The 15,212-nt window shown below is 39.9% G+C and overlaps 2 protein-coding genes across 2 annotated transcripts in view; one reads left to right on the top strand and one right to left on the bottom strand.

The window, feature by feature from the left end:
* Window positions 1–15,212, bottom strand: part of Phkb (phosphorylase kinase regulatory subunit beta) — a 181,744-nt gene that overhangs the window by 48,392 nt on the left and 118,140 nt on the right. The window contains exons 11-16 of the mRNA XM_055620957.1: window positions 10,546–10,601; window positions 9,996–10,089; window positions 2,989–3,072; window positions 2,425–2,529; window positions 1,408–1,490; window positions 917–1,007 (exon numbers count right to left, since the gene is read on the bottom strand). Coding sequence (XP_055476932.1) covers window positions 917–1,007; window positions 1,408–1,490; window positions 2,425–2,529; window positions 2,989–3,072; window positions 9,996–10,089; window positions 10,546–10,601 — 513 coding nt within the window. The remainder of the gene's footprint in view (window positions 1–916; window positions 1,008–1,407; window positions 1,491–2,424; window positions 2,530–2,988; window positions 3,073–9,995; window positions 10,090–10,545; window positions 10,602–15,212) is intronic.
* Window positions 5,633–8,671, top strand: LOC129686933 (centriole and centriolar satellite protein OFD1-like). Its single transcript, XM_055621114.1, has one exon. It carries the CDS (start codon window positions 5,633–5,635, stop codon window positions 8,669–8,671), a length of 3,039 nt encoding a protein of 1,012 aa, XP_055477089.1.

Here is a 15,212-nt window from a genome sequence, read left to right as displayed (position 1 = left end):
TTAGAGGGTATTAAACTAGTTAAAAAATACTTGATTTGCCTGGAAGAGGACATATAAAAGAAGCAACAGTGCTGTAGCTGGGGACCAATGGTCCTTCCATTTAGGAATTGTGTGGGTAATGCTATGATGCTTGAATGGAACAAAGATATCTCCTGGTTGGATGCTACAGTTCAGTGTGCAAAGCAGCATGTGACCAAGAGACAACCAAAATGGCTCTAAAAGCCCAACATTATAAGCAAGTCATCAGTCCACTTATGGACTTGTTTCCTTATATACCAACAAGAAGTAAAGCTGCCAAAGTCTAAAATTCTGCCTAGGAAATAGCCGCTGTTCAAAGCACCTGACTGGAACAGTTGGATAAGTCGAGATGGGGCCAGCAGGAGTAAGAAGGTAAGCACAAGATAAAACTTGTAAAACACCAAAAAATCTGAGCACAGGGGTCTTTTCTGAGACTGATACTCCAACCAAGGACTATGCATGGAGATAACCTAAGACCCCTGCACAGATGTAGCCCATGGCAGTTCAGTATACAAGTGGGTTCCATTGTAATAGGAACAAGGACTGTCTCTGACATGGACTGATTGGCCTGCTCTTTAATTACCTCCCCCTGAGGGGGAAGCAGCATTACCAGGCCACAGAAGAAGACAATGCAGCCAGTCCTGATGAGACCTGATAGACTAGGATCAGAAGGAAAAAAAAGAAGACCTCACCTATCAGTGGACTTGGGGAGGGGCATGCGTGCAGAGGGGGGAGGAAGGGAAGGATTGGGACAGGAGGAGAGAGGGAACCACAGGGGGGATACAAAGTAAATAAAGTGTAGTTAATAAAGAAAAAAATAAAAAAAAAAACTTGTAAAACACATTGAGAAACGCAGATTAGCTGTCCTGAACTGGAGATGTAGACTTTAGACGGCTACCTGTAGACGATCAACATGGACTTTGACTCCTCCAATTATTCCCTTTTTAAAGGCTGCCAACATGTCTAATATGGGGTTGAACCTGCTGCCTCTAGAATAAAGCAGATACATAAAACAAGCCTATTAACAATAGAGAAGGAGATTAACAATCAAATATTTGCTATATATGTGAAAGAACTTACAACATGATAAGAATACAAAAATACCAGGAGGTACTGCTTTCAAACTCTCTGTGTTAATAGCCATAAGGCAAGGGTAACTTACTAATTTAAAGATGTGATGTGTGTGTGTGTGTGACTGTGTGTGGGTGTGTGCACATGAATGCAGTAGCCACAGAGGGCAGATGGGAGCATGATATCCCCTGGAGCTGTTTGTTTTGAGTCACTGGGCACCAGTGCTGGGGGTTGAACTCAGGTCCCCTGCAAGCGCTGAACAGCTCTTAAGGGTGGAGCCATTTCGTCTGTCCCATACCTAACTTGCCATCAACCTACCTTATGTTGTCTTCCCGGATGAGAACAAGGAAAAGTGGGCGTCCATGCATTTTCCAATATTGCTTAATGAACTGTAGTGCATTCTATCAAAAAATTAGATTGAGGGAGGATGTCATGGAGTAGTATCTGAGATTACTGGGATCCTCAACTGAGAGGCAAAGAGCCTGTAACACTGATAACAGTTTATAATCAAACCCTGGATAATTTAGGCTACTTAGAAGCATAGCATCATTTTCATTTCAAACTTTATGTTTTGTGGGTCTTACTTACTCATGTCTTTCTCTTTCCCATCTCTTCATGTTTCTTTCTCTCCCTAAAAATGTACAGCTCCTGAATGAACTGAGAAACAGCTGCCCACATGCTGTATCACTCAGAAGACTATCACTGCCTTTCACTATGGACTGGTACCAATAGACAGAAGAAAACTGTGGAAACTGTCAGTAACACGTGGAGAGTGCTTTGATTAGATATGTATTCTCATCACCATTATGTAACTTCCCACCGTGTGCCCGGCACTTTTTGACTGTTTCACACATACTAATTTATCGGTTCCTCAGAACAGCCGTTCTATTATCTGAGGAACTAAATAACTTTCCTGAGAACATACAGCCGGTAAATAATGGAGTCAAGAATTAAACAGAAAAAGTCTGGTTCCATGTGTGGTGAGCATGGTTCTAAGCCTTTCTTCTCTATATACAGAGAACGGAGTATAGCAGATCTTAATCACAGAGTTATGGCTTAAGTGAGACCTACTAGATAGTCGTCAGAAGTAAAATTATTCTGCTAATTCAATCTGCTCCAAAGGAAATGAACTATTAGTATCAAACAAGCACAGTTTTAAACGGGATCTTTTCCATTTCTAGAAGAGTCTAATTTTATTTTAGCATAGCCAATATTCCAAACTCTGCAAAGGCGCTATTTTACTTGGTATAACCCAGTGTCACAGACAGCCAGGAATTCTCCATATGACAACATCTGACAGAATCAGTGTGAACAAAGTCATCTCTGCAGAGCTACCTTTATGTCATCTATGAGCAGCAGAACATCCTGAGACATGTAGAAGTCACTCAGGTCAAAGATGATAGGGTAACAGACCACAGTCTTCCCTAGGATGCGATAGCTCTGCAGGAGGAGACAGAAGGCAAACAGTTACAAAACACAAAGGTGCAGTGTCCTAAGTCTCAGTGCTAATGAATACTGATTCTTATTTCTGAATAGGCAAATAAAGTAACAAAATTCATAAAGTATTAATTTTAAGGGTTTTTTTTTTCTTGAATCAGTTTGACAGTAAGTTTAAAGTAGAATATTTCTAATAAGGTTGAAAACCCTATGCTTGAGTAAATATTATTATAAATGTTTTACAAAGTTTGGCAATGACATAGCAGTGAGATATTCATTTATTCCCAGAAAGCTTCAGCAATGAGACACACAATAAGTATGATTTATGTGCATAAAATTGTGATTCAGATAACTGCCTCAAGCACATAATGAAACGTGGCAAGGGCCAGCCAGAGGCCAAGCATGATTTCAGCATTCCGAATTACTACCCAAAGTCACTCCATGAAGAGAGCGCACACTCACCTTTGATGTACCCAGGCAGCCAATGGGCCTGTCTGGCCTTCCAGACAGTCCTAACTTCTCATTGATACCCAGGTGGAAATAAGCCTGCAAGACACAAGTTCCTTAGCTTAGTAATGATAGTTTTAGAGAAAAGACACCAGAGAGGTCTGTCTAGGACCAACAAACCAGCCAAGTAATGCTGGGTTGGGGTTACTGAGCTTTTGAGAGCAAAACTTTTTAGATTCAATTAGCAACATTCTGTAACACTGTTGTGACACTGATGGAGGTGTACAACCTGCATGGGTTTTGATTCATAAAGCAATTCAAAAGATACAAATGCTTCCCTTGTCATTATGTACATAAAAAAAAATAAAAATCCATCCACTTAAAGTTAAAAAAAATCAGGGCCACACATCTCCGAGTGGGTTTCTACTTGCAAGTATATTTTACTCATTTGTTTTCTGAGTACATGAATTTCAAAGTGCTCCAAGCCCAAATGTTGGTCTTGTTTACTCTCATACCTTATGCAACAATTATTTGACTCTGGTTTATTTTGAAAGAAGTGTGTAAGTTACTGAGTAAGTCCGAAGAAGCATCAGAAGAGCCTTAAAGGACACAGATTAAATATATACCCACAATATACACATGGGTCAGTGAGTACACATTTACATAAATGTGTACTTCTACAAGACATAATCTTTTGATGTCCTGGCTATCAAGTTTATTACAGAGGTTCCAGACAAGATGTTAAAAGAGAACACTGGAGGGCAGGAAGGGTGCCATAGCGGAACTGCTGTGAGCTAAAAGCATCCAACCAGAAAGCCTCCACCCTGGATGAAATTAACTCCCAATCTTTTGTTATTTAAAAAAATATTTCAAGTACTATCTTTGGATACTATACAATTGTATCTATGAGACAATTTCTTAGGCTCGCTTGGCCAAAGAGACTGTACTTTCTTCTTGAAACATTAACACCTGGCTTTTTACCCTCTAGAAATATATATATAGGTTTACATAGGTCTTTTATGTCAGTCTTTTGGATTGAAATGATATTTCATTTTACTTTCACACTACTGTACTCAAATATTTTTGGTTAACTTTTCTGTTTTATTAAATGTACATGTTCTCTGTTTTTCATTTGTTTCCCGTTCTGCTGAATATTTGTCCTTCTTTTTGTAATATAGAGAATTTACCCATTGAAGTAAATGTTTTAGTTTTTCAATGTCAGAAAATCTGAGGACTACATAGTAGGTAAAACATCATTTTAATGAGTGCTGTTCCAATATTAGCATATTTTTGACTAGAAAATTTCACAACCAGCTTTGATATTATCAGGTTTTTATGCTTTATTAGTGACATTTGTCAGTCATCTCCTAACTGCTTTTTTGGTGTTAGTATCCTAAGTGCGATCTTTCTGTCTCAATGAGCTATAAAAATACATTCCTCTCTTTTTTCTTCTAATTGATTTTATATTTAAATCACTTTAAAATACTTAAATGGGATTGTCTCAATAGGTGAGGGCACCTGCCTCCAAGCCTAAGTAAGGGCCAGAGTTTGATTTCCTGGATTCCACATGGCAGAAGTAGAGAAAGGACAGCTACAAGCTGGTCTATAACTACCACACGTGTGCTGTGGAATGTAAAATAAATAAATAAATGTAATGAAAATTAGACTCAAATGTTTACTCTGCATAGAATTAATCTTTGTGTGTTTGATGACATTAAAAAAAAACCCTAAATTCTTCTATATGGATAATCATACTCTTCCTATATAATATAATTTTGATTTGAAGTGTTTGCAAATAATATCACCAAATAAAAAATACTCATATGCTCTGTTGAACACTTTTATATCACTGAGCTGTTCGCTATTTCTCCTTTTGAATTGTACATTCCTGAGAAGAGTATTCACTGATTGGCACAGTGCCTGGCACATAACTGGTACTCAGGAAATGCTCAATAAATGATCGGGTGAGCAAACTATCGTAAGTGTCCTCCCATAGCCTGCTGTATGAATACCAAGGACTTTAAACAACTGTGTAGAAGAAATACTTGTGTCTCAGCTGAAATAGCCTGTGTTTGGCAGTCCTAAGTGAAGCTTTGGACTCTGTCATCTCTTATCTCCCATTTTGTATCACCTTTTCTCCTCGAAACTCCTCAGTTCCAGGTCTCTTTTATCACAAAACAACATAACACAACAACAACAACAAAACACAAACTCCATCATCATGGATGTTTTCACTCAGGTGTGATTTCATTTCAAGTGTTACCTATTTTAAGAATCCTTATATAGGTGCCGGCTGAGCAGGAAGAGATGCGGCGTTGGAATGAGCTATGGAACAGTGAAAACCGTTTCCTGAGCGGTCGCTTCTGATCCCCTTCTTCCGTCCAGGGCCCCTCCTGGGTCACGGCCCCACCCACCCTTTGGAACTGCACATGATCTCAGCGAAAAGGCCAAGAAGTACCCTTTTGAATTGAGGAAGGCAGTGCGAGAGCTTGCCGAATGCTTGCTGGAGCAATGGGCTGATGCTCTAGCTTCCTCCTTCTTCCGTGTCCTCAGCTACAGAGGCTGGTTCGGAGGTCAGGGACTCCCTCTCAACCTGCCGCCTGGCCTGGGCCACAGCATCTGGCCGTGGAGGGGCGAACTCCGAAGGAAGCAGAGAACGATGGCTCAGTTCACCACGTCTGTCAAGTGTGATGTGTTGAGTCAAGATGAACTGCGCAAAAAGCTGTACCAGACATTTAAGGATCGGGGTATACTGGATACACTGAAGACCCACCTCCGGAACCAGTTAATTCAGGAATTGATGCATCCCGTGTTGAGTGGAGAAGTGAAGCCTCCATCCATTTCAGTGGAAGGGAGTGCCCTCCTAATAGGTGCTTCGAACTCGCTGGTGGCAGATCACTTACGGAGATGTGGCTATCAATATTCACTTTCTGTTTTCTTTCCAGAAAGTGGTTTGGCAGAAGAAAAGCTATTTACTTTGCAAGATCTATTACAACTCATTCGAATCAACCCCTCATCGAGTCTCTACAAATCACTGATTCCAGGATTTGATAAAGAAAACCAAAAAGGTTTTCTTATGAGTTTCTTAAAGGAATTGGCAGAATATCATCAAGCTAAAGAGAGCTGTGATATGGAAACTCAGACAAGCGCCACGTTTCCTAGCCAAGTGTCCCTAGCAGAGAAGTTTCAGCTTATCGATGATCAATTTGCAGATGCTTTTCCTCATCATCCCAAGCTAGAATCTTTAGAGACAAAGTTAAATGAATATAAGAAAGAAATACAGCACCAGCTTCAGGCAGAAATGTGTCAAAAGCTGAAGTATTTTAGAGAAGCTGAAATAACAAAAGTTAAGATGGAAGAGAAAAGAAAGTATGAAAAGGAATTGGCTGAGTTCCGGAGTGAATTTGAAAGAACTTGTCAAGCAAAAAATGAAGCGCTCATTTCTCAGGAAAAGAACACTCTGGAAAGGATTAAAAAGCACCAAGAGATTGAAACAAAAGAAATTTATGCTCAAAGACAGCTCCTCCTAAATGATATAGACTTGCTCAGAGGTAGAGAAGCAAAGCTGAAGGAACAAACTGAAGCTTTTGAGATGACCCAGAAGCTCCAAGAAGAAAAAAATAAAAGTGAGGCTGAGGCGCTTCGGAGACGGGAACAGAATCTGAAGAGTATTGAAGAGACCTATGATCAGAAACTCAAAACTGAAATTCTAAAGTACCAACTGGAACTAAAGGATGACTACATCACTAGAACAAATAAAGTCCTGGAAGAGGAAAGGAAGAACCGAGAAAAAACTGTTCATTTGCAAGAAGAGCTCACAGCTGTTAATTCAAAAAAGGAAGAACTCAGTAAATCTGTTAACCGTATGAAAGAAATTGAGGTGGAGCTAGAGTCTGTCAAAGCCCAGTTTTTGACAATGTCAAAACAAAACCACTTGCTGAATGAAAAGGTGAAAGAGATGAGTGATTACTCACTACTGAAAGAAAAGAAAGTGGAGCTTCAGGCAGAAAATAAATTGCTTAAGCAGCAGCTGGAAGAGAACAGGAAACATCTCCTCTACCACATAGCTCAGCCATCTCCTGAGCTCTCGGTTTTTCCAAAAGAATTACGGAAAGCACAAAATGCTATAGCACTGGAGCACAAGGAGTTTGACACTCAGAGGCAAGCTCTGCACAAACAGCTGCAGAGTGAAATTGAACATTCTACACGGCTAAAGGCCCAGATAGTAGAATATGATGCTTCTGTTAAAAGGTTAACTATTCAGGTTGCTGATTTAAAGTCACAACTAACACAAACTCAGACAGCCCTAGAGAATGAAGTGTTCCGAAATCCAAAGCAGTCTCTGACCCTAGATTCCCTGAGTGGCCTAGTGAGTGGCAAGATGGGGCCCTACACCGGGGATCCAAGTGGGGATTTCTTGAATGTGCCCCTTGAACAAGACAAGGTTATAGGAGATGCAGTTATGTCAAGGGTCCCACCCTATGCAAATGCAGCAACAGAGGCTAGTTCCCCAGACTCTGACCTTGAATTCATAGCCAGTAGTACTAAAGCCAAAGTAAGAGAGCTAGAGCAAGAGGCTGAATGCTTGGAAAAGGCATTCAGAAATTACCACCAAAGGGTTACTCAGAATCCTTCTATGAGTCCTCAGCCGGCAAAGAGTCCTTCATCTGTATACTCGCTAGGAGTTCCCAGAAGCATAGCGTCCACTTCCTTGTGTACACATGCTCCTGCAGAGGACAGAGCTGTCTCTGAACAGCCTCTTGTGGACATGGTGAAGGAAGAAAAGACTGATGTGTCTAAAGCAATCTTGGGCAGTGTGGTTTCATGGCCATGCAGGACCTCTTCCTCCACACACCTGTCCTCTATACCCCATCCAAAACTGAGAAGTCTTGATAATGAAATGCATCTGGAAGTTTTAGGTAGATTACACATTGCTTCCAGCAGCCCTTGTCTTGACAGAGCAGCTGGGTCACATGCTGCTTCCTCTAGTCCTTGTCCTGACAGAACAATAGCCCAGCCATCACCAGTTCCATCTAGGCACAGCTTCTCTGGTCCTTCCTCTAGGGTTCCAGAGCAAAATGCCTACTTTTATCAGAGACAATCTGAAAAGCAAGACAAAAGTGAACTTTCAAATGTGGACGAGCGATCTCTGAAAGATAAGGAGGACAAACCGTCTCTCAGATGGAACAAGCCAGAACAGTTTGAGGCAGGAGGATTCCTCCCTGCTGGTGACAGGTGTGCCACAGATGCTGCTGCAGCTACTGTACCCTCCAGACCCACTGCATGTGACTACCCAAGTGCTAATCAGAGCCAAACTGGAGAACAAAAAGAACAGCAGCCATGGGAATGCCACCTGGAAGAACAAAGGCAGAATGAATGGCATGAGACTCTAGAGAGGAAAAGAAGAGAGCTGGAAAAGCTGGAGCAGGAGAGGAGGATTATTGAAGAATCACTGAAGATTGAAATGGAAGAAGAATTAGAAAAAAGTGCTCAAGAACAGAAAGACAAATCAGCTTGTGGTGAAAATCCTTTAGAGAAATACATGAAAATCATCCAGCAGAGACAGGAGCACTCAAGTGTAGATAAAAGCTCAAAAAAATCAGGCAGAGAATGTTCACTAGTGGACACAATTGCACCTAGCGACAAAGATGAAAGTTCTCTAGGCTTTTCTCATGAAGAAACAGATGACATCTGGTAATCACATTAGCTGTCTAGCATCTCACATACAAGAAGTTTTGTAATATGTATTCTTATTTTTCTGGAATTAAAATTGTCAATAAAGAATCCTTATATATTTCAACTATCTTTCTACTGTGTGGTGAATGGATGGGAAGAGAAGGGATGTACATAGAGAAACCCATTTTACACTCTCATTAAATTATCTATCTATCTATCTATCTATCTATCTATCTATCTATCTATCTATCTATTTGTTTATTTATCACCATGTGGGCACACATGTGCTAGCACATCTGTGTTTAGGTCAGAAGATAACTTACAGGAGTTTTGCCCAAGATGGGTTCTGGGGATCTAACTCGAATCATGGGGGTTAGTGGCAGTGCTCTTTCCCTCAGAGCCATCTCACTGGCCCAAAGACCTATGCATTTCAAAGAAGTACAAGGATTCTCTAAGAGCTGGCACTCTTGGTACCCTGAACCCCAGGTTTTCATTTGTGCTGTATTATTGGCAAGTCCCATCTGATGAGCACAGAGTATGGGCTCCTGCATTTTCCTATATAGTACATACCTCAGCTCTCTTAGTTTTTGTTCTTTAGTAACAATCAAAGCTATGACCACTGTCATTTATATCAACTTAACCTTGATTACTTGACAGTTATTATTACAATCACTTTTGTCAAGCAGTGGATAACTTGTTTCTGGACTTTTAGAACCAATTATTAAATAAAAGGAGTTTAAGTAACTAGTGGGGTTGCCAATTCCGTCTCCAACAAGCAAGAGCACCCACAAACACAGATTAGCACACACAAAAGTGTCCAACGTCAGCTTTAATCTTATCCCAAATAGACATGTAACGGCAACAAAGCCGGATATGGTCATTTAATTTCTTTAGACTCAACAAACCAAATATATAAGAATTATTTCAGCTTTTAAAAAGTAAAGCAGACAAAAGGAAGGGCAGTGATTATATTAAAAAAATTTTAAACTGAGGTTTTAAGGTAATATGAAGGAAAATAAAACTATAAATGATAATTTTACACATGACAACTAAAATTGAGACTAATTTCTTATTCAACGTGCTTAGACAAGGCCAGTAACTGATTTTAACAGAAAAAGAAAACAACAAGCCCATGAATGTACTGTACAAGCACACACAATGAAGGATTCTGTTCATTTTGTCTTTTAAGTTAATATCTGATAAAGTGGACTTGTCAACTTAATTATCAAACTAGCGATCTTCTGTCAGGGTTTAAATTTAACTATGCATCTTCCCTTTGAATTAAGTCCAACAATCTTGTTCCAACACCTCTGGAAGGAAGAAAGTGAAGACACAGAATCACTTACTTTTACAAGCTCCTGCTGAGGCCAGATCTGGATAGGTTCCACCTGCTGAGGAGTTTGAGTTTGAATACCATATGTATTGAGGAAAACTTGAAGGCTAAATAGAGAACAGAGAGATGAGGTGGAGAGAGGGGAAGAGAGAGCTATTTTTAGACAATGTATTTATAGTTCAGGAAATCTGAATGAAGGAGGTAAAAGGGAACAGACAATGCTAGCCTGGAACATATGGCATATTTGTTACTATCCGTCCTATACCATGTACACCAGAATCCAAAGACCTGGATGGCTTCTTCCCCAAAGTATTAGGAGCTTTGACGGCAGTCAGAAAGATAAACGATTTTGGTAATCTCTGTAATGTGTGGGCACTAATTTCTCAAATGCACATCCATGTTTAAATATGAAAAGTATGTTTTATGACACTTAAGGTCACACCAATGATATCCTAGAAACTGCCAAAGTTTATTTCTGCCATCACCCTCAATATGATAAACATGAAGTGAGCACCCCCCTCCCTTTCCCACAGAAGAATGCACTGCTCATCTGTATCTCATACCGTTGGCTTTCTGCTACAAGTGCGACATGGACCACCAAGTCATTTTCCAGTGGGCCCTGAAAGCAGAAAAAGAGGAAGGAGAAACATTGAAAAAGATGTGGTCATGGCCAGCTATAATGAGAACCAAGGACGATATTAACTATCTTCAAGCAGTTCATTAATGTGATGGACACCAGCTGGATCTAAGCAGTGCCTTTCTCTCTTGCCCATCACTGCCTACTAATCAATTTGATGGTATAGACAGAGTAACAGAAGACCCAGGAAGGAAAGTCATAAATCTCATCATGACTAGAGAGGCTAGCTTGTCAGGGCGTTTTTGAATGATGCATAAGAGTAGTTCAGGGACTGAGAGTAATTTTCCATCATTTAACTCTGAAGGGAAGATGAGGAACTAAAAATAAAAGGCTCAATTTATGTGCTCTCCATAAAAAATGATGGTGAGTTAAAACTGTTCATTTGACATCTTAACCATATATAAGATTTTTCCCTTTGCTGTTAGCCTATTTTACTTTGGAAATATATATATATATATATATATACACACACACACATATACATACATATATTATATATATATATATATATATATATATATGTGAATGACAGACAGACACATAGCTAGATAGATAGTGTATATATCCTTTTTCTATTATATACTTCCTACATGTTTGGCTATATAATTAGCATTATGTTCATTAAATATTAGCTGATGGATTAAGCAGTTATAATCAAAGATAGTATTGGGTATCTGTAACTCTTGTGGAAAGTCACTGTAATACATATTACATATATATGCTAAAATACATATTAACATATATGCTAAAATGAACCCAATTTCAAGCCTGTCTAAATTAACAGTATTAGGATGCTCTGAAAATACTGATCAAATGTAATTACTTCCCAGTAAAAAATCCAGCATTCTCAATAGTATGCTGTAAAACGTTTGATTTACCATCAGTGAGTTCCATACAGTATGTGGGATGGCTGGCAAGAAACACTGGAATACTTATATTAGCAGTGAATATCACCAAATCAGAACGAGAGTTCCCAGAACCATCGTGAAAATGACACTACAGGCAGACTGTCATATAATTTAAGTAAATGTATAAGAGAAATATGACTTAACAACTCAGAAAAATCAAGCACACCTTACAATGTTACAAACTGTTGCTTAATAAGACCTTGCAAATGCTTGTTTCTCAAAACTATTATGAGAAAAGTTAATTATTCAGAGTCCCATCAATATTTCTAACAACAAATAAGATCATTAAGCTCATGAGACCTTGTTGTTACTTTGACTCCGGGACAAAGATGCTTGTGGGCTTCTTAGTAAACAGCAAGTCAAAACCTACACGACACTCCAGCATCTCATCAACAATGAAACAGTCACAGGCCCTGACTGCTCAGTGGCTACCTTCCTTCTGAATCACAGCGGGTACTTGGTTAGGGCTCATTAGATGACTGAGGAAATGTGAACAGCACCGAGAACCAGCCTGTCACAGAGGTCGGAGTCAAGTCATCCACCCTGTGGGGCCGGGGTGTGCAACCCCAGCTACACCCGCGGTACTCTGTATGCAGAAGGCGCTGGACAGGGTGGTCCCACCACAGCTCTATTGTTATCTAAAGATTGCAAATTTATTGACAACTTCCTTATCAGAAGAGAAGGTAATTAATGCTTGCTAATTGATACTTTCTCTAACAATGTAATATTTTCAACTTCCGAAAGTTTCTCTCCCTCCCTCTCCCCTCCTGCCAGCCCTGTGGTGCACTATTCTCCTTTCCATCTTTTCTTCGAGCACTCACTTGACCAATACACAAGGCTCCACGTCAGGACTCTGGACCCTCTGGATCCAGGACCACTTTTCATCCTGAAGTGGGACTTTAACTAAAAAGCAGGCACACACCAGGAACTGAATCTGCCAGTGACCCAAGACCTGCAGCTCCCAGAGCTGTGAGATAAGCTGTATCGCGTATAAGCTGCCCAGTGTTCAGTGTTCTGTTACCGCCAAGTTACTTTTCCTTTGTCACTGATGGACATAATTTTCTTCTCATTTTTCTCTTCTCAGATTTGAAAACAACCTCTTTCTGTTTCCTGCCTGTGCAGTCCTCCCTCTGCTCTGCCTTTAGAGATTGGTGACCCACATATTGAGGTCCTTTGGAATGTGTGAGCTTTCATCCTGTTCCTTTCCATTCTTCACAAGCCTCATTCACTTTGAAGCTTCAAATTATTATCTCTAAGCAGTTGATTTCTAGTTTTCAGATTACTTTTGAGTTCCAGTTCCCACACCTTACTTGTTTTATAAACATTTTTTTCTCTAAGTTTTTTTCCAAAGTAGGTTCTATAATTTGACTCTCCATTAATCCCACCCTTATCCCAAACAGGTTATTTTATTACAATTATTTAATTGGTCAGTGTATCTCAGTGCCTTAAGTCATCTTTGACACTTTAGTCTTTAAATCCAACTTCTACAGCAGTTCCTAAGTGAAAAATAACATACACTAACACTTACAATACCACTTCGTGTACAAGAACCGTTTAAACGCTTAAAAAACTATTATCCCTACCTTAAAGATTGGTTATGATATGTAAATACGTTATCAGTATAACCCTAAATGTGTAGTTTATCCACAGCTGATATCAGCTTCCAGAGAGGGCACGTGATCTTTTGTCAGCTGGAAACTGCCTTGTGTGGGGGGTGTGGTTTTGGCCAGCTGAAAAAATATACATATGCGGACTCTGAGAAGAGATAAATAGGAGCGCGTGCGCACACAAACACACACACACACACACACACACACACACACACATACACACACACACACACACACACCTGCTTTAGAGAATGTTTCACGGAGGCTGCTGTTGATTTGTGCTGCTGCTGTTGTTTGTTTGCTGGACTGTTGAAATCCTGACAAGGAGTGGAACTAAGTCTAAAAAGGTCTGTATCTCCTATCCCTACTAACCTTCTTTCTCTCCTACCTAGGATCAGGGATTTGAAGAGAGGTAGAAGTGTTTATGAACCCCAAATAAGTAGGTTTACAAAAATGAAAGTCTACAGCCCTAAGACCTAAAGGCACTCAGGTGCCCTGCCCTTACAAGATCACAGAAAGAACAGGTGTGGAGACTGAAGACATCATTCTCATAGATTCCCACCTTGCCACTTCAGTCACGACCCTGGTCATCTAACAGAAGCCTTAAACTTCAAAAACCAAAAACCAAACAAACACCCCCCCCCCCCAGATTTATTAATTCCCAGCTTTAAGTCCACATATCTTTAAGGCATTCTTTATTTACATGAAGCTCACATTATAAATTCTTGCTCTGGTTAAAAAATCTGTTTCTTTTTTCCCCTCTTCAAGTCTCCTGATCAATAATAACTTTAAAAAGTGTTAGCACAAATAGTGTATTAGGATGTTGTAAGAAATTCCTTACTCATCTAAATGCCACTACTGGATATGTTATTACAATGATTCTTATTTACTGACAAGAAAGTTGGGGCATGTACTGCTTTAAAAAACCTTATTAGGGCCTTATTAGGGGGTACGGCTCAGGTCAGAGCACATGCCTTGAATACATGAGGCCCCTGTGTTTGATCCCAGCAGCACAAAAACAACAGTTACACAACCAAATTAAAGTCAGTAAGTGACAAGGTTGGGATTCAAACCAATCTAGCCTATTTCTTTTTTTTAAATTTAATTTTATTTATATATTTATTTGTTATAATTTATTCACTTTGTATCCCTGCTGCAGCCCCTCCCTTGTCTCTGCCCAGTCCCACCTACCCTCTCCCTTCTCCCCTATGCCATTTTCCTAGTCCCTTGATAGTCCCCCCATGCCAGTACCATGCTGTTTTTATTACTGTTGCTCTCTAGTACAGCGTGAGATCTAGGATGGAGATACCTCCACAAGATCTTTTATTGTACAGGACTGTTTCAGCTATTCTGGATTTTTTGTTTTTCCATATGAAATTGAGAATTGTCCCTTCAATATCTGTAAAAAAATGTGTTGGTATTTTGATGGTAATTGTATTGAATCTGTAGATTCAATTTTGGTAGGATGGCCATTTTAGCCTATTTCTTATACCATTCCATTAGAGTGTGCTCTATGCCTTTCTAATTTGTTGCTAACTCAACAATAAGTCACAGTTCTTCCCGCTCCTCTTCACCCCACACACCCTAAATACACTACACCTCTCCTCTCCATCTTCTCTGTCACTACCACCCTACTCAAAGACTCCACTACCCTGTACTTGATCCACTGACTGCTCTATCCACTCAGCTTTAATGCTCGCTGTCCATTCATAGCCCCCATCCTACAGATGGATATTTCAAAAATTACAGAAATGATCCCTGAAACTACAGTCCTCAGACAGGTATTTAAAAAGTGTAAATCCATCATTATCATGGAAAACCCTCCTTAGCCCACATGCATACTGCTCTCCAAACAAACTCTGCAATGCTTTCCTGTCACCCAGAGGACAAGAACCAAACTGCCTTTCATGGCTTTAATGTCCTTCCTGCTTAGTTCCTCCCCACCTCATCTCCCTCTTCTTTCCCACCATGTTCTAGTGACACTGAATTCTCTCTGCCCCTTGAACACAGTAGCCATTTCCCATCACAGGGCTTTTGCAGTGGCTACAATTAATTAGTATGTTTTTTTTTTTTTT

Source organism: Psammomys obesus, unplaced genomic scaffold (assembly GCF_907164565.1).
Source record: "Psammomys obesus unplaced genomic scaffold, mPsaObe1.curated_primary_1811, whole genome shotgun sequence".
NCBI lineage: Eukaryota > Metazoa > Chordata > Mammalia > Rodentia > Muridae > Psammomys > Psammomys obesus.
This window is presented reverse-complemented; position numbering and strand designations above follow the sequence as displayed.

What these genes read in the sequence shown, in the direction of transcription:
- LOC129686933 (XM_055621114.1), top strand. Translation starts at nt 5,633, where the DNA reads ATGGCTCAGTTCACCACGTCTGTCAAGTGTGATGTGTTGAGTCAAGAT.